The 24,251-nt window shown below is 37.5% G+C and overlaps 1 protein-coding gene and 1 long non-coding RNA gene across 3 annotated transcripts in view; one reads left to right on the forward strand and one right to left on the reverse strand.

Moving 5' to 3' along the window:
* Positions 1-7: 7 nt before the first annotated feature.
* Positions 8-18,039, forward strand: LOC118921021 (uncharacterized). Of its 2 annotated transcripts, XR_008993230.1 has the most exons (7): positions 8-756; positions 3,899-3,991; positions 4,466-4,535; positions 9,668-9,855; positions 13,564-13,720; positions 16,216-16,284; positions 17,939-18,039. It is a non-coding gene; the product is annotated as an uncharacterized LOC118921021 (long non-coding RNA). The 2 variants fall into 2 exon arrangements; XR_008993229.1 differs by lacking the exons at positions 16,216-16,284; positions 17,939-18,039 and having other exon boundaries at positions 13,564-13,824.
* Positions 6,285-24,251, reverse strand: part of ADAMTS19 (ADAM metallopeptidase with thrombospondin type 1 motif 19) — a 257,477-nt gene continuing 239,510 nt past the window's right edge. Inside the window, exons 22-23 of the mRNA XM_036902596.2 lie at positions 9,501-9,678; positions 6,285-7,550 (exon numbers count right to left, since the gene is read on the reverse strand). Of these exons, the coding sequence (XP_036758491.2) occupies positions 7,399-7,550; positions 9,501-9,678 (330 nt within the window). The 3' untranslated portion in view covers positions 6,285-7,398. The remainder of the gene's footprint in view (positions 7,551-9,500; positions 9,679-24,251) is intronic.

Here is a 24,251-nt window from a genome sequence, read left to right on the forward strand (position 1 = left end):
GAATGGGAGAGTGGGGGATGGTCATTAAATTTAGTAGAATGCCAATATTAAATATGTGTCCACACAGAGCCAGAAGGGCCAGTTTAAGAGGAATTATACTTTGAATAAAGGCTGCCAGAATCTCACTGTCACAGTTCATAATTTGGAGCACACTGAGTAGTCACCTGTACAAAGACACTACTTACTTTTCCTTCCTGGACGTGGCTGACCTAACACGGCTGGCTGGGCCCTGCCTCTCTAGCCTCACGTGAGATAGTCTGGATCTTGTTTCTTCTCTGGTCTTGACTCCCAGAGTCTCAGGCTCGGGTGAAACCTAACCATGTTTGGGTTGTCACCTTTAGTCTGGTTCACAGAAATGGCAAGTATTTGCTTTATAGTTTGCTACTGTGATTTAGTGCCCTGACCTATACTGCCTTGACCCATTCACTGTCTGAGGTCCCTTTGCCTGTTTCTAGCTGTATAAACTCCCGCGATGCATTCTGGTGCTCACACGGTGCCTTTGGAGCCAGAGGGGAGCAAAGCTGCTCTCTGAGGATGACGTGCTCTCCTAAGCGGCCCCATCTCTGTTCAGAGAGCTGTGGTGGGGAGTGAAGCCATGGACGGTGTGCTATGCCACGAAGTGATGATGTCTGCAGCAGCGATAACCTCTCTCATCACCAGCCGCTCTACCTTATGGATTTCCATCTAGAGAAAGAGGACACCGTCCCTCTCGTGTTGTAGCTGAAGGAGAGACACAGCAGCAGTTTTTAGACCCAGGTTGGTATGTTTGTACCTCTGAAATCTATCTGATTCAGCAGGAAGGTTTCCCTTGCAGAGGTAATGGGGTTACATGTGCAGTGTATCAACACCCGATTTCAGACGAGTGCCATATAGCTTATAAGAATCAGCAGCCAGGATGTTTCTGGTTTCAAACTGAGCAAGACTAAAGAGTGCTTACATTCTTCACCGCAGTAAGGATAAGAGTGTTAAGAAAACCTCATCCGTCCTCCTTGAATAGTTGTTAAACTGGACTGCATAATCAACATTTTCTAAGAGCATTTTTTGGCCCTAAACTCTGTCACTATCTTATAATATTTGAAATACATTTGGGTGGTTTTAACAATACATTTACTGGAGAAAGTACAAGGTCCTGTGTAAGAACAGTTAATAAGAAAACACTTAAATCACAAGTGTTTGAAGAATCAAGTGTATTATGTGTATGTTCACATGCTTGGTATTTTCTGGATTTTCTCTGGCTGCAGCCAGAATACATCTAATGAACAAATATTTCTCAGGCTATTTGCTTTTCCTAAAAGATTCTTTGGGGAATAACACACATTTTCAAGAAGAGCCTTTCTTCTCTTTGGCTCTTTATATTGGCAACTGCAGCCACAGAACCTAGATCCAAATATATTTGATTAGGCCTTTTCCTTAGCCAAAGTATGAGGTAGGTGAAATGAACCCCCGGTTTTCCTTAGGCGCCCTTCCTTTAGAATCGTCCACAATGCTCTAGATGCCCAGAGGCTTGCATCTGTCTCTTTCCACTTGCGAGTTTAATTTCAGGCTCTCCATTTCTTGCCATTCTTTGTCTACCCTCATTCCAAACTATCAGTTCTAATTTCTCACTGCTGCCCCTGGAGGCAGCCGACAGGACTGACATCAGAAACTCAGGCTGTCTTTTCCCTTTTCTGCTACTGGCCACCACCCCCCCCCCCCCCGCACCCCCGCCGTCCCTCCCCAACCTGCTCCAATCCTGTGCCTCTGTTGATGCCAATCCTCGTCTGGAAACATTTCTTCCCAACCCTGGCTGTTGACCTCTGGGCTGACCAGGAATCCCTGCAGCTCCAATCTGTAGGCTCTGTGAGAATTCATTAGTAGGGCCTGCATGATTTCTTGATTAAATTGTTCACATTGGGGGTCAGAAACACAGGAGTGTTTCTGCCATGTTTTAACCAACTGAGTGTCTCTTACATTTCATGAAGAGTGCATGTCAATCAGGTTAGTGAGCTGAAAGAAAATCAGAATTCCTTGCTTTAGATGAGCCTTAGAAGTTTGATTTTTGTGGGCCCAGCAGGGATAAATATGTTTGGTGGGTTTCTTGGGGAATCCACAAGCTGACTTCCACGGAAGGTGGAGTAAGACTAAGAGACAAGATGCTTCTTGGTGTACATGCTGAGATCTCAGCCTGCTGGTCTCCCCCGTAGAGGGCTACAGCGTGGTGGCATGCAGAAACCTTGGCACAGTTTGACCTCCCGAAGAAAGGACCCAATATGATCTTCCCCACACTGGCTTCTACTCCCCATGTCTGTTTCTTTCACCAGCCTCATCTTTCATCCCTGCAGAACTGTCTTCAACTCCACATCATCTTCTATGTCCAATAAGTCCCCTGTATACTCTACTGTCCATGCATTAAAATAAATGTGTCTTCTATGATCACCTGCTATTTTTCAATGCTACAGATCCTGTGGCTATGCCTGGCATCTAGTGGGCATGCAACGAATATCTGGTGAATGGGGAATCTCTGTTTTTGTAAACCCACTTCAAGTGCCATTATTTCTCACATGTACTGTTGCAAAGGCTTGCAGCTCTCTCTCTGCCTCTCTAGTCTCCGTGGACCTCAAGTCAGCCAGTTTCCATGGTCAGCCTCAGGGGTCAGTGAACCAGCTTCACACTTCCCAGGGCACTGCTGGAAGGGGAATGTCAGGACCTGGGGGGATTCTGGCGGTGGAGATACAATCCTTCCATCACAGTGCTACCAGTTTCAACTTCGTAGTCTTAGAAAAGCTAAAATATTGAAATAAAATTGGGATGATTTGTGCAGAAGGGTAGATGACTTAAAAAATCCGTTTACCTTACTCTTTTCCTTCACTTTGTGCCCTAGTCAGAGGCCTGTGTTTTGCCTGCAATCTGAATGCCTCCATTTTTCAACAAGAACTTCCATAATGGAGCCTATCCTCTCTCACATTCTGATTATAGCTCACCTTATTGATACATATAGCCTCTCACAAAATTTCTACATATTTTCCTAGCATGTATGATTTTTCCGTCCTTGGAAATCTTAGAGTGATTTGTTTATACTCTCATCTTACTATCTTTTGTTTGATGATGTTCTCATACTTTCTTTTCTGGGCACTACACTGGATGATACATTACAAAACAGCATGCCTGCTGGATTCTTCCTTCCCTACGCGTCATGTCTGATGACCTCATGAAGCTCATTGCTCAGTGCATAAGGATGGCTCTTGCCTCTTCCAGTGCCCCAAGAAGAGCTCTACTCTGGTTGGAAATTGATAATCCAATTAAATTTGATTTTTAAAAAGTGGCTTAGAGCTCTGTTTTCCAATCAACTATTCCTATTGAAAAAAGGATTCAATTGCCAAAATGTTTATGACATACTCTATATTCTCTTCCGGTAGTCTGTCATGAACAAACTCACACCGAAGACTCCAAGAGGTTCTGCTTTGTTAACTCTAGCATTTCCATACTTATTTGACCACGTAGCACCCATTTCATTGTTATCCTTTTACCTCTTCAAAAAATTTACCTGCAAATAAGTGGACAAATATTAGCTTAGGGTGTTTTTTTTTTTTTGGTTACTGTCTTTAATTTCTTCATTTTATGTAACAAAGGGTGTAAATAAATATAAATAAACAGTTATATTACAGGACAACCTGGTGGAAATGTGGATATCTGGGCTTCTCAACCCTTATCATGCAAGTAATCATTTTCTCTGTTCCTTGATGGCAAATTTTTATGAAAGTATCATTTCCCCTTGGATTTGGACCCAGAATTATTGCTTTTTGAAACATGAGAGCTGTAAAAATAGAATTAAATATGGTTTACTAGCAAAACTGTTGACATATCAATCCTATTTTTTTCTTCTCTCCTCTCTTTTCTCCCACCCTTCCTTTATTCCTAGACTGTACTGATAACCAAGTGAAATATCTGAAAGTATTTCCAGCTGAAAAGCCTGTACAATGTCCAGATGCGCATTTGGAGTGCATCAAATTATGTGTTTGAAAATTACTTGGATAGTTTTGATTATAAAGAAAGCCTGTGATTAAGTTATAAAACCTTATATATCAATTATAAAATGTTTTCAAAACTGGTAAACAAGGGAGACTGAAACAGGGTAGCTGACCGAACAGAATATGGAGCCAGAGTGGTTCTAATACCTTCAACTAACTTATGTTCCTGGGTAAGTTGATGACTCTCCCTGAGCCTGTCTCCTTTATTATAAGGTACTATATTGAGAGTGTCTTACGAGGTCTGTGGAGAGGTTTAATAGATAACAGAATGCTTAGCATATATTAAGTGATTAAAAAGTGTTACGGTTACTTTAAAAGTGGATCAGAACATGGATTTTCATTTAATTGTCGCTGATATAAAGCAAACTGAAAAAGAAGAAAATTAAAGTCTTCTTAGCTCTCTATAGTTAAAAAAGCAAACCGCATTTTCCAGAATCCCCTTCTTTGTGTGATTCTAGGTTAAAACCGGCCAAGCGAGGAACTTCCATGAGATTTGGAAGGCAAAATGGAGACAGCATCCGATAAACTGTAAGCCTTTTGCAATCAGACGCGGTGACAGAGACACAGGGGCTTGGCAGGGGCCAGGCTGCCTTGGTTCTCTTGAGCTCTGTGCCTATTTCTTCTTTTTTAACTGTTGGTCCTGTTGACCAACAGCAAACTCAGATCCGCTCCCACACTTTGGCTGTGGACTTACAAAGGAGGTAGCTACACAGAGGCTACAGCATCCCATAGACATCTGAACAAATTACCCCTTCCGGGTCAGACTTACCTGGCTGTGCCTGGCTACTCAGGTGGGCTGGTGACGCCTCAGGGTGGTGGGCTGGTGCCATGCCAGGAAATACTTCTCGACTCTGCTACTATTTGCCTGACATCTCAGGGCTGACTGCAGCTACAGCGGCCTTTGCGAGTGGAAATTCTCGCGGCTGAATCCATGCATCATCTCCACTCCTGCCACCACCGACTCTTTGCTCCTGGGCCCACTGGGCAAGGATGAAAGTGGCCGATGAAAGAGACTGACTGGCATACACAGAAATTGCCATCTTATCCACCTGATGACTGAGCTCTCTCTCCAGAGGGTGCTCTTTGGTGAGAGGTCAGATGGAATATACGTTATTCAAGGAGGTCTATCCACATACCTTTTCCTCAGAACTCCCTCATCACCAGTTTCAAACCATGTTCCTTCCTGGACCGGTCAGTCCAGGCCACCTTGATTGCAGTGTGATTACATTAGATCATTTCTATCACAAAAAGGCAGCGGTTTGTTTTCATAAAAATAGCCGCTTACCCTGAATATAGATTTGCCTCCCCAGTCTGCAAAGTTTCTGCCAAACACCACCCATGAACTTACCAAATGCCTCATTCACTCTGATGATACTCCACACAGCATTGTTCCTGTCCAAGGATCTCATGTTCCAGTAAACAAAATGTGGCAATGGGCTCGTGGACACCTAAATCTCTGCTATTACTTCATTCTCTATCACCCAGAAGCAGACGCCCTAACAGAATGATGCAGGGTCTTTTTAAAAAAAATATTTAGTCTGGCACCAGCTGGGGGAAACATTTTGGAGGTTCTCTAAGATGTATGTGGTCTGATTCATTGACTAATACATGGTGATATTTCTACCTGGGTTCATGGATTCAGGGATCAAGGGATGGAACTGAGAATGTCTCCTTTTGCTATGTAATTTTTCCCCTCTCCCGTTTCCCCACCATCTTACATAAAAGTCTATATGGGTTAATTCTCTATCTCAGCAATTAGATGAAAGGTTATCCAGAATAGGGGGAATGCAGAAACAAAATGTTCCCCAAATTAAAATTAAGGTGAGAAATACTGAGGGAAGGGTCAAGAACTTGATGAATGCAGTTTTACTCTACTTGAAACTTATCCAGATCGCTTGCCGCCCCTTCAGGACAGGAGATGTTAGACTCCTGGGCTGCAGACAAAGGACTTCATTATTCACAGCAACAGCAGTAGCCAGATAATCAGCATCTTCTCACACCAGTTCCTTGAGCCCCAATTCCCACAGCGTGACACAAAACGAGCCAGGTGAAACCTGTACATGCAGTGGATTGTATTTCACGAGACATCCCAATTTTAGAGAACCTGATGCTTTTATAATGAGAAGTGTGTCTGCCCCTTGCTCCAAAGAGAAACATGATCTTTGTCTTTGAAGGCTGTTCTCTACCCAAACATCCCTTAGAAGGTACCCCAAACACAAGCAGGTGGTACCAGGACAGGGGGGACAGGGCAGCCCTATGAAGAATTGCCTCCCCACAGGAAGTTTCACGCATTTTATTGAAAAAATCTAAGAAATCATGTGAATCATGTACAATATTTTTTCACAAGAAAACATTTAAGCTGGTTTTATAACATTTCACAGAATTGTAAAACTTTCTCATTTTGAAAAGGAAAAAACACCACAATGACACTACAACAGTATCCTAAGCTTTTTTGTTTTTCCTCGTTTCTAGGGAAAAGGCTGAAAAATATGAAGTAAATTTTCTCTTGATTTGTGAGGCTAAGTACTATACTCTTTTATAAATCTGCTAAAAAGATAGAAGGAAATGGGTGGAGCAATGCTTTGTTCAAAATATTTTAAAAAGCTAAAATCTAAGGACAACATGTTAAAATAATACACATTTCTGTAGGATGTTACCATTTCTATAATGGTTTCTCTACACTATATAAACAGTGCAATGGTGATTCAGTGTAAATCATTACAGTGTTTCATTGTTACAATACTTGTGTTCAAGTACATATTCATGAACATGATCAAAGTCTCTATTTTGACTTTTCTTTGCCACTATTAAAATAAGATTATAATTACAGTAGAATTTTTCCTACGGAAATCTCTAAATCTGAACCAAATTCATAATACATTCTCTAAATAACCTGTTCAACACTATGAGGTTTGTCATGTTTACACATCTCCTGCAGATTACAGAAAATGGGTTAATTCTGCATCATGACACCAACAAACAAAAATGATTTCTCTCTTCTTTAACTAAACTATTACACAAAATTAGTATTATTCTGGATAACACAAGGGTATTGGAGGGGGAGAGAATAGCACCTTAGAAACAGCCCTAACTAAAAAAAAAAGTTTTTTTTAAAGCCCAATGACCATGGATCTCTTTTCTCCCCTTTTAATTTTTATTCTGGAAACTGGATCCAACTTATTCATAGAAAACTATTGATGAAGCCATGTAGTATAAATCAACATGTTTGTATAACCAAAACAGACACTACAGTGGATACTTGGTAGGCAAAAAAATAAAAAATAAATTAGTTTGATTAAATTATATGTAATCTGATAATATTTGGTCTGAAGAACATGCTAGCGGGTGTGTTTATAAATAATGTAATTGCCAAGAGCCAGCCTGCTAGAGGTCAACTCTTCTGCTGCAGCTTTTGGGCATAGAAGTCCCTGCACGTCTCACAGCAGCGTTGATACCATCTCATGTCCTGACACAGGTTCTTCTCACGTATCACTCGGCAGTACACAGGCCACTGATCTCCCAGGCACTTGAAAGTCAGAGCAGCTGTGAAGCAGAACACAGGGTGCTCAATACATAGAGATACCCTAAGTGCCAGGTGCAGAAACAGATGGCAGCCATCTAAATGGGGGCATTTTAAAATAGTGACTCTGCCTCATTTACATTACCTCCTGGAACTTAAAAGACAGAGATAAAGAAACATACAGAAGCACACACACATACACACAAACAACCTATAGCAAAGGACTAAGGTGGATGAAAATGGCTTTATCTGTAAGCTTTTTTAGATTTATTAACGATAGACTTCCCAAATGCAATGATTTGCACAGCCAATGACTTTGAAGGTTCAGTTTTAGGGCTTTGATTATGTTTCTTCTGGGTTGTAGCTGAGAAGACTTAAAAGAAAAATGGCTGTATGCTCCATGTCCACCTTTCTGGGGAAAACCAATCAGTAAGTGTTGTTATGGATAGAAGTGCAAAGAAATAGCAAAACAAATATACACTCACACTTACTTCACATTTCTTGTTTCCTAGTGGGCAAACATGTCTAGGAGGGCTATCTGGGGATTGTAGTTTCAGGCATCTTTAAAATCAAAGCTGATGATCAAAAGTGACTGAAATTTACAGGGACTGAAAATGTAGTGTTTGGAATGAGAACTTGGTATAGAAAACTTGGTCAGGTAGATTTGGCCTCAGTTATTCTAAAGAAATAGTGTGGTCATGTCCAATAAAAGTCAGTTCTGCTGTAGTTCTTTCTTTGGCCACTTCACTATATGACTCACTATTTTACTTTTAAAAACCTTAGATTTTTCCAACCACTGTGCTTCTGTGTTTGGGATATACCATCAAGAAATAATAAACAAAGAAAATGCAATTTAATTAAATTCTTCTTTTAATCTACTATTTTCTGACACACGATACCCCGTCAAAGGACTCCCAAGTAATTGTTGGAGAAAGGGTTTATGCTGGTTTTGAATACATGGATTTAGTGCATCTGCTTTAGTATTGCTTAACTTTTTGTCTTAAATAGTCTTAATTCTACTTGAACTGATCATTTCTTAGAAATGTTAATTATTTGGCTTGAAGAAGAGAATTTTTGTATTTCCTTGAAAACCAAAGGTTTCCATTTGATTGAATCTTATTCCTGGGGAAGTATCTATGACAAGCTAGCTTCTTGCATTTTGGCAATATTATTCTGCATAATTAGATTGTTCCCCTGGAGATTAAATGCCCAGATTCAAACTGAAGATGTTAAACATCAATTAACCCAACAAGTGCCATAGGGCAGTGCTATGGAAAGCCATAAATTGCCACAGAAATAAAGGCCAATTCACTAATAAATACTTCTTACACAACTGCAGGTTATATTTACTTGAAGTTGGAAATGTGGAACAGAGAATAAAAATGAAAGCATTTTGTAACATAAAATAACTACATAAATCAGTATGTGGCTAGCATTTATTTGTATTTAATATTATATCTTTAAAGATCAAAAAATGTTACCTCTTTTTGTTGGTGTACATCCATGTGCCCATTCTTCTTGAAAGCCATTTTTTACTCTATATCTCTCTAAAGGACAATTTGTATGCAGAACCACATGGAAGGCTATTAACAAGGGAGCGATCTAAGGTATATGCTGCACCTCACCTTTCCACAGACATCACCTTAATTGATAGTTCTGCTATGGGACTGGTCAGAACCCCAAATACGTTAATAGCCTTCAATGCTTTCTAAGATGACCTTGGGTGGGGTGGCATTCATCCTTCCAGGGCCTGACTCTGAGTAGACAGCTCCAGGAATCAAAACAGTTTAGTCTTTAGGATTTTTTACCCACCTGGCCATTTGGACTAAGCTATAGGTAAATAAATCCAGTTTAGTTCAGAAGCAAACTAATTAGTATAGGTTTATAACTAAGCTTTAAAGTGATATGCAAAACCAAAGAAGCCAAGAGTATTTTTAGGTTCCTCAAAACCATTCCTTTTCTGGTCTGCTTACCCAGCCTGGGTGATGTTATGGTGTTTACATTAATCTTCTCATTGCAGGGCTGAAGGTGGCATGGCCTGTATGCTGCAGGTTTTTCTGAAGAAAAACATTCATTTCCATGTCTTCCTGTGATCTTATGCATGCACTGGATAACGCGAGACTGCATTCCTTTGCCACAGGTGATTGAGCACTAGGAGAGACACAAGGTGTGTTGGAAGTCCTATTTGCTATTTCCTTCAAAGTGAACATGAGCCACAACATCCAGAGTTGATGCAAAACATGGGTCAGAAACTTTGACGCTTGGACACGATGCTGTTCAGAGGGTCTGTTCAAATTAAAACAGAACTCAGGGCCATGAACGACACAGGTGAGTGCAGAAGGCTACAAAGAGCTGAACAGTCCGACTTGGAGGGGAAGAGAATGAATGATACCTGTAATGCACTACGGCAGACAGTTTTTAAAGTTCTAATATCTTGTTTGCCACAAATAATTGATTCGTTATTCTTTAATTTAGTCACTGATGCTCAAGAGTTAGCATGTGCCCAACTTGGGGGCTGGATCTTCCCTAGCGGCTTTCAATTTACTCCTCGGCTTCACTTGTTCCAGCCTGTGGAGGCTTATCAACAATATCAACATGGCTTAGCCCCCTCATGTGTTATTGGAAGAGCTTCTATTTCTTGGCAAATCACATGCCATCCAGTATTTTCCAAATAAAAATATCTGGCGACCTGGATTTTTCTAATAAAATGCCTTTTTAACAGATTCCTTGTATTTCAGCTAAATGTAGTTTGTCTTCATGTGTAAGACATTTTGCAAAGAACATACGTGACATACAATGGTCTTTTATTAGATAAGTCTCATGGGTCCAAAAATATCACTAGATTTAATTTGTTACACAAATAAGCTGGTGCTTATATCACTGAGAATATACAACTACTTTATGGTATCAAAATTACATGTGAGAGACAGAATGTGCTTGCGTTTCCAAAAATAACGATTTATTTATTAGCATATTCTTGCCTATACAGTAAAGATGCAGTGATACTTGGCTAAATAGTTTTCAAGAACTTAGAATTATTTGAAGAGAGGATCTTGCTGTATTGTAATTGAAAATTGGTAAATACTTTCTGTCCTTTTTCAGATATACAGGCATATAGTTTGAAAATTTTCCCCCTTGGTGTTTACTTTCCCAGGACTTAATTAGGATTGCACTCTCGTTGCTGTCCACTCTTCCCCTGCCATTACCATGGGTCCCAGCTCTTATTTTCATTTGCACAAGAAGCATTCTATGCAAACCCTTATCACATCAAGCCTAGTCCACTACTGTCTGCTTTGTCTTTAGCTCGCGCCTTCCAATCAATCTCACACAGTAACACTGAATAAACATTCTCTCTAAATTGCTTTACGTGTGTAATCTCCTTGGATAAAAATCTTCGGTTATTGAGTTCCAACAAGATAAAGCCCAGTAACCCAGAATCTCCCTCCTGGCTGGCATTTATCTCCCTCCTCAATATTATTTTCCAGCTCTCTGACTGAGGAATCATTTGTTCGGTTACAGACCAATCATACCCATGCAGTTTCTATTCCCCCATGACAACTGTATTCATGGTATTACTCATTTCCCAATGCTTTGCCTCTTTTCAAATCACAATCTCAAATCCACTGCCTCCATGAAGTGTTGCACAGTTATTTCAACTATGTATGCATATTTCGGCAACACTTGTGTTTTAAAACCATATACCCATACATCTGAAGCTATCCCTTAGAACCACTTGGGGAATTGTTTTTTTTAATTATAGATTTTAAGGCCTAGAATTTCTTGGTAAATAAACTCAGATGAGGTCTGGGAATATGCATTTTTTAAAAAAGTATCTAGGTCATTCTGTTACCCAGCCTGAGCTTGGAAACTACTGGTCATTGGTCTATGTTTTGTATTTAACATACGCCAATTTTTGTTGTTTCTTATTTTTGATTAATACTTTTTAGTGACTCTAGTTGGTCTCTTAGGACAGATGGTAAATCTTCTGAAATTAAGCTCACTGTCATGTCAACTTAAGGAAAACAGCTTGTATGTTATGTATGAAAACAGCTTACTAGTAATTACTAGTAAGAATAATGGGATTTTATATGCATGTCATTAACATAAATTCACAGATAACTGATTTTTCTAAGTTTTATTCAGTAAAAATTTCTGCCTAATACCTTTTGTATCTGTTGAATCCTTAGTTTACTGCAAATAGCATATTAACGAACATCTGAGATGTTACATGCTTTTAAATTTGTTTTTTTCCTCATGAACTTGTATAGGATCTGAATGTTTCCAGTTCAGTTTAAGCTTTACTACAACTTAAAACTATTCTAAGAGGAGCAACTGTTTGACATGGTCTTTCCCCCTTGAAAACATCTTAATACCACTGTATAAAATGAATATAATTATATAAAGACATCATGCCTCTCAGAAAAGTGTTTTAGGAAAATTCAAAATAGCTGAACCAAAAACTTTTAAGGCATTAAGTCAACATGGAAAAATATCATTCTAGTATCTATTCCTAAAGTTTCTGTAGATCTTGAAATTAATCACAATACTTGACAAGAAACCAAAAGAATAGTAAGAGGTTTTATAATAGATGAACTCATTCTGATGCCAAAGATAAAATTCTCAATCACATGTCAAACACAACCAGTAATCAGTCACAGACTATTCCTGATACTGTCAACTAACATTATATCACCTCCAAGGGACATGGGCAAACCAAGGGAATACACCATTTCTCAGGATTATAAAAAAAGAAATAAAGTAATTATAGATACATGGTAACTCGGAATACAAAATTTTAGCAGATAATGGCTGAATAGTGCCTTTCATAAAAATTTGAAAAGCTTAAAATATGTTACTTGCATTCCCTCTGCAATGAAGTTTTGTAACTATTTGGGAATAATCTGGAAATAAAAATAGTATTCAGGATATAATGGAAATTCTATAATCCACTTAATTAAAACAGTATCATTTCTGTCTTTGAAACTAATAGAATAAGCTTCATTATGAAATTGAATAGCATAATAGCCTTAGAATCTAATTGTTGAATACTTTTACCATAAAAGTATCAAGCTCTTACTAGTAATTATTTTCTTTATAAAATGTATCTTGGTAAAAATTTTATTACAAACGTAAGGAAAATGAACAAATGTTTGAAATGGGAACAATGGAAATCCCACATTATCTCCTAAACTAGTTCTTACTTTATTATGAAAAATACTACTAATTGGATATTTTCTCAAATCATGTCATTATGATTAAAGACAGACATTACACGAAAAGGCCAAACTAACTCTAGCCTTGGAATGAGGAAACCCAGGATCTAATTCTAGCAACTAATTTACCTGGCACTTTTTTTTCATTTTTGTTAACCAAGCCATTGCAGTAGATAATAGGTATAGTTTGTCTAAATTACTATGAAAGTAAAAATTCCAAATACCTTACTATTAAAAGTTATTGCAGTCTGGCAATTTTTCGGTGGTGAAGCTACATAACAGTAAAGACTCTTAACATCATTTATCTAATTATTCACTGTGCCAGCTGTGGCTGTTGTTAAACAAAGTCTCAGAATTATAGTTTCCTTGACTGTCTCAGAATATTCATTTATTGGCTTTTCAAATATTTATTGATTACACATTAGGTTCAAGATCCTATGCAGAAAATAAAAATGGCAGAAATTATTCAACTATGGAGCTGACACTTAATTCAATAAATCTTATTAAAAAACTACAATGCTACAAAACAGATGCAGTCAGAAACAGACTACTAAGCACTATGGAAGCTGGGCAATGTCATCTACTTCTTGCCAATTGTTAAATATTTTAAATAATCGGTGGCATTATAGAACCATGGTTCGCTGCTTTAGTGGTCAAAGAAAACCAGTACTGCTACTTCTGAAAGCTCTTACTCCATTCAGTACTGACAGTAGCCAGCACTGATTTAGTATTTATTACATACCAGAAACTGTGTTAGAGGTTATATGTATTTTTAATATATCACATGAAGCCCCTGAGTACTATTATTATTGCTTTTACACAGATGAGAAAATAGAGGCTCAAATAAGTGAAACAAATCGCCCAAAGCTTTACAGCTGAGAAGCAGTGGAGGTGGAGTTTGAGCACCCGTCTGCTGAATTGAGAGACTGGATGCTTAAGGCATTACTTAAACTAGAAGATTGCTGATACTCCTCTTTATGGTAACAGTCAGAAATCTCTTCTTTTCCTCTGTTCTGCCCAATTAACCTCTAATCCTCATATCTTACTGTTAACCTAAACGTTAATGAATCAGAAGTTTTGTTTGGCTATGACTCATGTTATGGGGAATGAAATAAACGCTGCCGCCTTAAGGACAATTCACATGCATGATTTATCTTTTGATTATAGGGTGACCATATAATTCATCATCCAAAACAGGGCACTTGTGAACAAAGTTGCTGACAATAACTATTCCTAGACTGACAGGCATACACTGAGACAGTCCTGGGTCACCTGGACACACCGTCTCCCTATCTCTAGATAACTCACTGGCAGATCAATGTGTTGAATGACAAACACAAATGAATGGACACATGAAATACCTATTACACTCCAGGTACTATCTAATATGCTGTTACACAGAACGTCTGCGTTAATCTTGCTCATAACCCTAATAACTTTACAAATGAAGAGTGAGGCTCATAGCAGTTACTTCATTCATTCATGCAATAAATATTTACCAGAAGTCTACAATGTGCCAAACCCTTGTTCTGGAGACCAGGATGTGGTTAGTATAGTACACAAAATAGCAGCAATGAGGAGCAAGGGGGTGAAGAACTACAATCCATTGTATCTGAGATACTGACAGGCGGTAGGGAGAACACGAAAGCTGGAAGAAGGACTGGGGAGCTCTGGGTGGGAGGTTTGCATTTCAAATGGGTTGGTCAGGAAGGATTCATGGAGAAGGTGACACAGACCTGCTTCATCTGAAGGAAACACAAACCTCACATGCAAGTCTTTTGATTCCAAAGAAGACGTTCTTTCCACTGTGTTTGTACAGATCTCAAATCAATTTCAATGGCTTCCTCTCTTCTCTCCTGCCTGTCTGCCTTCTCAACGTTTTTTTTTCCTAATACATTTCAAATCTTGCTCTTCACACACGTACCAAATAAATTTAAAACATATTTGGGACAAGGCAGCACTATCGACTCCCACTGAAGGTCAAAGTGCTAAAATGTCAACATTAATATTTGTCAGCAACTAGTAAAGAAACACAGGGTGTACCAGTAACTTGCAATTGGAATTTCTTTTACAAGGAAAATTTCCTGACTAGAGTATTTTAAAAAGAGAGACTCATACCGTCTGACAAATATTCTGCTCTCCAGTTTAACATTGCCCTCAAGGACCTTTTAATCAAAGCACCTCATGAATCAATTCCATGAAGTAAGAGCCTTTAATTTTGAACAGGAAGCACAACTGTGATGTCCCAGGTTTACTAGAATAAAAAGGAAACAGTAATCTTTAGAACAATCTTAAGCAGCTTAGAAAATTGCTCACATGATTTTGAAGTTATAGAGATAACAAAGGACAAGGAAAATTGATGCTGGTAATCCCTCTTGCCCACCAAAAAAATGAGCCCTGAAGTCTCTTAAAATGAAAGTTGTTTTATCAACTTAGTGGTAGTCATCATTTCAATCTACCTGAGAAAATTATGACCTTCCTTCCCTACCTGTGGGTATGTGTGAGTAATATCTGTTGATAATATCCCCATAGATTTCCCTTATGATGGAATAAATCCTTTCTTGCCCTGGGACATTAGTGATAATTTCTAAGACTGTATTAAATTATGTTTACACTGTAGCTTGCATGTCAAATACAAAACATGGTAAGGGAAACTTCCTCAGTAATCCAGTCAGGTTATTAAAATGATGAGAGAAATAGTTTAGTAATAAGAACCACAGATAAATATGTTAGTAAGTCAACAAGAAGGATTTATCCTCTTTTAAAATTCTATCTATTATCTATCTATATATGTAATACATACACACACTATGTAATAGAACCTTATAACTATTTCCATTGTTTAAAAGTGACGATGGAATTTCACTCCTGACATTTTTGAAGGATCAAGTACTACATATGTGAGTGTACTCTGTTGCTAAATTTTCATTATTTTATATAGAAGTATTGCTTTTATGGTATATTTGAATATGTTTATCAATAATTCACATCATTTGAAAACAATCTACATGTACTGTTCTCCAAAGTTTCTATGAACAGCTCTATGCTTAGTGACATAAATTCATTAAATACTAGTGGATAGCAAATTTGCTCTGTAATATATTGAAATGAATAAAACAAGTTTAATTCAAAGAAAAAGGCTAGCCATCTACCAATTTATAAAGTGTTCAAATGAAAGAGAAGGGTCACCGTGATTTTAGGAGGCTCTCGAAGTTTGTCCATAGTACCATTTGAATCTACTTCTGCAAAACATAAAAAAGTATCTTTCTGTCAATTGAAAATTCACATATCATGTAGGGATTTCCATAATGGCTCATGGTGTAATCAATGTATTGTTTTTCTCAAACTCAACAAAGAACATGGTTATCTTCTTGTTCAAGAAATAACCTAAGAACTTCTGGACAACTTAATTTCAGTAAAGAAGGCTTTTTAAATGAGATATCTATAAATATCTCTTAATGGCTCTCTTATTTAGGTAGGAGACATTCTTTCCACTGATATCTGGGTTTCGTGGTGCTTCTGTGCTCATGGGTTCTGAGATCAGGTAAATCTATTCTGAATATGTGATTTTAAACCTGTAGCTAAAATAGACACCCCATATCTAGTCTTAGGTATTGAGATTCTAGATAAAATACCAAACTTTAAATTTATTGCTTAAGTGTTAGTTTCTGCTTTTACTTTAAGGAATTCAGAATAGTCACATAAACACTATTTTGGTGCTAGTTTGTTACTCTGAATATTTCAATGACTTATAATGGGGAACCAAATGGGACATTATGGTATAAATACATTTCTAGACTTATGTTAAATAATCTAGTTTTGCCAGAGAGTTTATGGAACTAATCTGCTGGTTAATGCTGGTTAATCTGAATGTTAAAATCTAAAACTCTTCAAGCTAAAATGTCCTCTTAAACATTATACCCAAGGGGTAGAAAACCCAGTAGCAAAATTGGTATTATAAGGTATTTATTTAGAGTTTTGTTGGATAAGAAATATAACTAAGCTAACAGCACTGGTTTGATTTTGAATTCCTTAAAAAAAATAATAAACCAACACATTTCAGTGTGTTTAGGGGTTAAAAATAATAATTCTCACACTTGGCCAGCTAAGAGATTACCCTAGATTCCTTCCCTCTGGACTGTGCCAAAGATATATATTTTGGAGAGAGTGTGTATTCTCCAGGCCAACAGCTAAGGAAGGCTCTGTAATGCTTTCCTCATTTCCAGCTGGCCTCTGTAAGAAATAGGAATTCCTAAATTAAGAGAAAATTGTCACTGGCAAGCAAAGTTAAAAAAAATTTTTTTGACCAATAAAACAGACAATAGTACAGAACCTGATATAATCTGTCATGATAAGTGCCAATCTATAAGCAGGTTAACAGAACTGACTTGTATTAATTTGTCTTTGGGAATAAATCGATTATTCCAAAGTGGTTTAACAAGAGTGAAGTAGCATTCACAGTGAGCGTGGCCCACATCAGGAAACGAAATGATGACGTCTGCTGGAAATTATTAGCACAGCATTCCTATTCATTTATGTATATGCTTGGCAGTTCCATCTCTCAACTTTTTAATAAAGTGAGTGTGAAACAAGCATACTAAGGACCAAAAGCTAGGTTTGTTTCTTAAGATTTGCTATTTATGTTGGTCAGTGTTTCAGCATCTCTTTAAAGTAGTTCATCTAACTTATTTAACACGTGGGGATTTGGAGTTGAATCTATTCCTAGAGATCTAACATTTGAGGATTTTTGCATGTGTGTTTAATTAATTCAGCATTTGGTTCTGCACTTCAGACTATTTTTGTCTCTTTAATGAAAATGTTTGTGTCTAGTTATAGCAAATCAAGGAACTGTGTGTGGTAAAATCAAGCAGATTGCTATTGAATGCTTAGTAGAGAACTGACTTTTATGAAAGAATCATCACAATAACCACAAAAATCATTTTTCATATCAAAGTGCACACTGATCACCACAATGCTGGAGGGAAAAAGAGATGTTTTGCCTTAAGAAGCAATTAATAAACACAATGTCTTGGACACATCCTCAATTCTGCCAGTGCTGAGCCTATGAATCACAGGGTGTTGGAGAGGTGAAAAAAGACAGCCAGACATTTCTATTTTATCACTATTGTTCTAGTGAGGCATCTTCCCATCAGAAAGAACAGTTTGGAATGACAGTGATTGAATTTCTTCCTTTCCAGATTGAGTCCAACATTTCTATGTCAAAAAGTAGATGAAAACCTTCTGTGGCCATGTTAGAGAAATATGTGCTTTTTGTTTTGTTTTACTTGCATAAATGAAGACTTGATTTAAAATAACACACATTTTGAGCTATTTTTAGCTCAGGCAGTCCTGAGCATTGCATAGCCACCTTTCACTTATTCCAACCTGAAATAAACCAAGTATGCCAGTGGGTCACATATCCTTTAGTGTGCTTTGCTTCTATCCTTCCTTCTTTGCTTCCAGGAAAAGGCTTGCTTGTTATCCTTACTTTTTTTCTTCCTATTGCTTTCCTTCTAGGTTAGATTACTGCTCTCTAACCGGATGGCAGGTGTTCCAGCCAAATGGCTTCAAGAGAATGCAAAAGAAGTCTTCCAGCTTCCTTGAAGCTCAAAGTTAAGCACCTTCTTTTGCTTAAATAGCATGTTTTTCAAATAAAGGTGGATTTACTTTTTTTAAAAAAAAAAAGGTCACATTTTTCAGTAGTTTGACCATACAGGAAAAGGTTAAGGGGGTCATATGTTTACCTAAAGTTATATTGGCTACTTCAATTTTCCTGGAGGAAAATAAGCTAGTTACTAATTCTTTTGTAGTAAAATATATGAAATGTGGTAGTTGTTATAAAATTAGAATAAAAAAAAACAATGGATCAGAAGACAAAAAATATAAGGCTTAGATGCATCATACATTTTTTGCTTACTCGATAGAAAAATTTAGTGGTCATTTACTCAATAAACATCACTATATGTAATGCCATGTCTGGTTACTCAGCGAGATTTGTGAGAAGGGTGACTGAGCTAAGACATTCTTAATGGAACAGGAACAATATACAGCAATACATGATTAATTGAGAAAAATAATGTAGTCAGTAAGTGCAAAATAATTCCTGTCATTTATTGGGGAAGCCCTTTGAAAAATTAAGCACTTGAGCTGGTCCTTAAAGGACTTGGACTGATGTTAGAAACACATTCCAGGTAAAGAACTGTATTATACACCAAGGTGTAGAGATGATAGAAGTACAGATGGCTAAGAGCTGATCTTGGTGGAAATACTGAATTGATGAGAGAATTCAGTGTAGGTTAGGACGAGACCATTGAGCTTTGAATGTCAGAGTGAGAATCTGGTGGTTGATGGTGCAGCCAATGGCCATTCTCTGGAAGGATGCTGGCTATAGGAAGGACTGATGGATCTGAAATAGGTGGTGTGTGGAAATAAGGAAGTACACTAGGAATCGTTCCTTCAGTCCTGGTGAAAAACGAAAGGCCACAGCATTATTCTGGGAGTAAAGAGCAACTGAGGCAAAGCCCTGTGTTTAAAGAAGTGCCAAGGACTGCCTGGGAGCTGGGAAGAGGATACTGACATTTTTCCAAGACAAAGGAAATTGGGAGTTGGGTATAGCTTGAGGAAGTAAAATGAGAACTTTTGTTTCAGATGTACAAAACCTGAGGAACGATAGGAATGTCAGTGGCAGAGTCCCAAGGGCAGTGGAGCCTGAGTCACGAGGAAAGGTCCTGGCCCTGTCACTTGCCTCCCTCTGACTCGGTCCCCATCTCACCGAACATTCTTGAAAACAGTCTTCTCTTGCTCCACCCTGTTGGCCTCCTGCTCCTTTGAACGCCCTCTCTCAGTACCCCCTGCTCGCAGTTGCTTTTTTTTCCACGTGCCTTAAAGGCAAGAGTTTCTCAAGGCTGCATCTTTTCCTCTCTAGCTACATTGCCTCCCCGGACATACTTATACTAAAAAAATTTAAATCTAAATGTCGATGCCTCCCAAATTTGTACTACCATCCCATTCCTCTCCTCTGATTTACCACGAGACACCAGTATTTACCTTTTATGGAACTAAACATAGTCCAAAATAAAAGTTACAATCTTTCCCTCCGACTTGATTCTTCCCTGGGGTTTCCTATCTCACATCACAGACTCACCATCCATACAAATTGTTCAGACAAGCAAGACAACACGGGGGTCCTTCGTAAGGCCTTAACAGCTCCCTCTTTCTCATCTCCCCCAGATAATCAATCCCATATTCATTTTGCCCTCATAATACGTTCTCAAAGCCAACCACTTCTCCCCATCTCTACTGACAGCAGAAGTCAGCATTTATTTGCTTACTATATATCTGATACTATGCCAAGAACTTTCTGTGCATTGTTTCATTTGGATCCATCAACTTCTTTGAACAGAAGATCAAGAATTTGAACTCAAGGCTGTCTGACTGCATACACTGAATTATTTTACCTCTTACACTTCCCAAATCCGCTCCCTTTCCTAGAATTTCTGTAATATTCTCTCCACATCTCCCTAAATCTCTATCAATCATTTTCAATTGTGGCCTGAAAAAAAAAATGTATTAAGAAAGTATGTTTTCTTTTAATTTCAGACAAAAACTGTTAACCAGTTTATAAAATGAAAAGTTACGTATGGATATGGTAGAATTACAAGAACAGAAGACCCTTTCCTCCAAGGTATTTCAAATAAACTGTTCTCTGTATATATGTGCAAAAAATTGATAATATGTATAAAAAGAACACACGCAAATAACTTGACCTTGTACTGTATAACTTCTGCATAATATTTGTTCACTTAATAGTAGGTTTTGGGGAATTTTTCTCATCAGTATGTGTTTATCTACAAATATATTTTTTAAACCATAGTATTCCATCATTTGAATATAGTACTATGATTTATATAACTAGTTAAGGGATATATGAGCTGTTTCCAAATTTTTGTTGTTTCAAACAAGGCTGCACAGAGCAGCTTCACAAATATGATTAAAAATGTGAGAATGTCTGTAAGGAAAATCTTTGGCAGTAGCATTGTTGAGTCAAAGGATCTGTGCATTTCTAAATGAGGTGTCAATGTTGTCACCTATCAAATGGGTAAAATAAAAGGTTGATAGCATCCAGTCTTAGAAACAGTACAGGAAAACAGAAATGTGGAAGCATCTGGGAAGAACAGAGTAGAATCTGGTCCCTTCGTATGTGGCTTTCTGGTTGCCCCACGCTATCTCTTAACGTACTTCTCTCAGGTTGTATGTAGTATGTCAACTTATGGATTTAGTTTTTCTAATCCATTCTGCTATTTGTGTTTTGTCTATTAAAATAAATCCTTCACTTTAAGTAGCTCAGATACTTTTCCTCGGACTGTGCATGTCACGGACACTGGCTTGTTGCTTTTGGTGGGGCTCGCTTAGAGCATCTGGAAGATCGGAGCGACCTGTGCTCTGGCAACTTCACGGATATGGGGACAGAGGCTGGGGGGCGTCCCTAAGGAACTGCTCTTCACAAGTTCGATGCTGGCTGTCCCCCTGGCTGTGAAGAAGCTGGAGTGCCACCCCAGGCAACCTGAAGCAGGACCAGGGACCGGTTTGTTAAAGCAGTTTTCCCTTTCATTACATGTTTTATCTGAAGACCCCACTGGATGCCTTCTAACTGGCTGATCATTTGCATGTCTTTCTTGCATTTTAAACATGTCTTAACTCTACTGTCCTGGTGATCTGATTATGCCTCTCTGGCTATCTTCTGGTATTTGGTGAAAGTATACTTCACCACGTCTAAATAAAAAACATGGAGTGCTAAGACTACTGATGTGAATTCTACATTCTTCTCAAAATTCATTATTTTTTTACGTGGAACTCTCTCCCCCAACTGTTGACATTTAATGTCCTCAAAATGAGGTCTGGCATGTTCCAAGATCCATCCCCTACAAAGAATATCAAGAATAATTTTTAATGAAATCATACCTATTTACTGAATTGCTTTCAGGTATGATTTAGAAGGTGAAATTATAGATATTTTGGTATGCAGATTAACTGCACTGATAGTATTATTTTTAAGAGACTAGTGATTTTTCAAGGACCTATTAAGAAGACAGTATTATTAAGCCCTGTGGATAAAAAATATATTTTTTTTTCACTTTCCAATCCAAAGGATGTTAAGCACATGCTCTTATATCTGCATTTAAAACAAAATTATACATATATATGTACTACAATATATCCATTGTAATACATACAATATCCCCACCCCACCCCCACATACCCATATGCACACATTTATAGACAGAGACATTACTTCAATCTCTCCAAATTATAAATTTTCTGTAGATAGAAGACATACACACATAGTACGTGTGCCTCATTCTTTTTAAGCTCAAATATTTCTGTTATGTTCAATAATTAATACCAGTCACATGCACTAGACTACTTCTGAGTTATTGAAATGGTTTGTAAATTTAATTTTTTAAATATATCTGGGGCAATAGATAGAGTCTCAGGAGATCTTAAAAATAAAAACGATAGCAATGCAAAAAATGTCCCTTTCTTCAGTAAAGAGACAGATGCAAAACACTCTGATAGCTGGTGCTTTGGGGGTCTGGGCATGGCTGAGAAGACAGCTATCTTCTCAGACAGAATGGTGAGGAGCAAGTTGTGCCAATGCTCAGGGGATGCATCCAAACAACACAATAGGAAATCCTTCCTGAGGAAAAGGACCCTATTACCACTGAGTAATTTCTTTAGTATGAACAACTTACTCAGAGACAAGTATGTTTTCTAAGCTTCCTCTAACGCAACATCTCTCTAGGATTTCTTGAGGTGGGTTTCCTCAATGTCCAAATATGTAAAACCAAGCCCACAACCTTTGAGCTCTTTAATTCACTGATCCAACAATGATAGATTTCAGTGTAACAGACTCCTACTTGTTTATGGGGTACTGCTCAGATTTTCTGTTTCAGATTATAATAATAAAAATGGTAAGTAGTGATCTTTTTGAAATATCAAGAGACTTGTAGACTTAATTAGAAAATAATTTGGAGCAGAAATGCAAATCCATCTCAACAGTTTTCTAGATTATTGATAATTTCAGTTTGGTTTCAACCTACAAACTTTCTCTAGTTGGAAAAAATATATACAAAATTAGTCCTTGAAATTTGAATAATCTAATGGAAGATTTCCCAAAGCGTATTATACTAAATAATAAACTATGCTCTGCAAAAGTGATCTTTGGTAAAAAGAAAAAAGAGAAAGAGAAATTCTGTAGCCTCTCTTTGAGATTCACCAATACAGAAGAATGCTAACAGGTCTGAAAAGTCCCACACCAGAGTATTTGCTTATCTTTGTTTAGCTACAGTACTTCTCATCCATGGAGACCACATTCCCAGGGATGAGTTGTCCATGGATCTTAGTTTTGGGAATATAGGCCTCAAGAATTCATAAATTTATATGTATTTAGTCTTATAAAAATGATGACATTCAGGTTTTCAGTAAATACTGATTGTACTACTGTACCTACCTGACAATCTATTTTCTGCATTTTACTTATTTCTTTTTAGTCAATGCTTAATGCCTAACATTTTCTACTTCCACATTCTACTAGGTATTTAATTTGGTTATTTTCTGTGTCTGCTATTTATTTCTTTAAATTTGGATGGGAAATACAAACAAGCGATTGAGTTTCCCCCTACTAACCTTTAATGACCCTTTTAGTTTAGTTGTCTTAAAATTGGAAAACTCTACATGTCCTCATTTAGTTCAGGGATTTCCTGAAAGTTGATTTTCTTTGGGGTAGGGTATGTGCCAGGCAGTCCAGACATGTAAGAATTCATAGCCCTAAGGTCCTAGTCTAGCCATGGGGCAACAGGAAATTCCTCCTTTGGGATTTTTGGATCCTGTTCTTCATGTGCCTTTGACTTAAAACAGAAACAAGAGGCTGCAGAGATGCATGATTGAAAACACAGTGGTGTCATATAATCATGTAGTTTAGGATATTCTTGATTGCACTGACCATGATTTGTTTAAGTTTCCTTCAATGATTCACTGAATTTTCCTTCAGTGGAAAGAAATGTCCTCCATGATTATTCACTGTTTCATAGTTTTTAGATTCTTCTTCTATTCAACTTAATATACTTGATGTAATTGTGGTTTCCTTTTGCAGGATAAGTTAAAAAGGATTTGTTATACTTCAAGTTCTATATTTACCACTTCTAAACAAAGATATATCATACTATATGTATAATTGGTGATTCAAAATGATTTATTGTGCTTCTAGCATTATTTCCAATTATATCATCACCAAAAGATTCATAATCTCTTGTCCAAAAAGCTATTAATCATGTCATAATTTGATATGTGACCAAAACTATTCATTCCCCAGAATTTTAAAGGACCGAATTAAGTTCAAATTGTAGAATATTAATTGACTCTAAGGAAAAACCAAGAATAATTATGTGCAAATCCAAGATGTTTTATTATTGAAATTCCCTTGATTAGGTATAAACCACTTGTTAATACTAC

Source organism: Manis pentadactyla, chromosome 13 (assembly GCF_030020395.1).
Source record: "Manis pentadactyla isolate mManPen7 chromosome 13, mManPen7.hap1, whole genome shotgun sequence".
NCBI lineage: Eukaryota > Metazoa > Chordata > Mammalia > Pholidota > Manidae > Manis > Manis pentadactyla.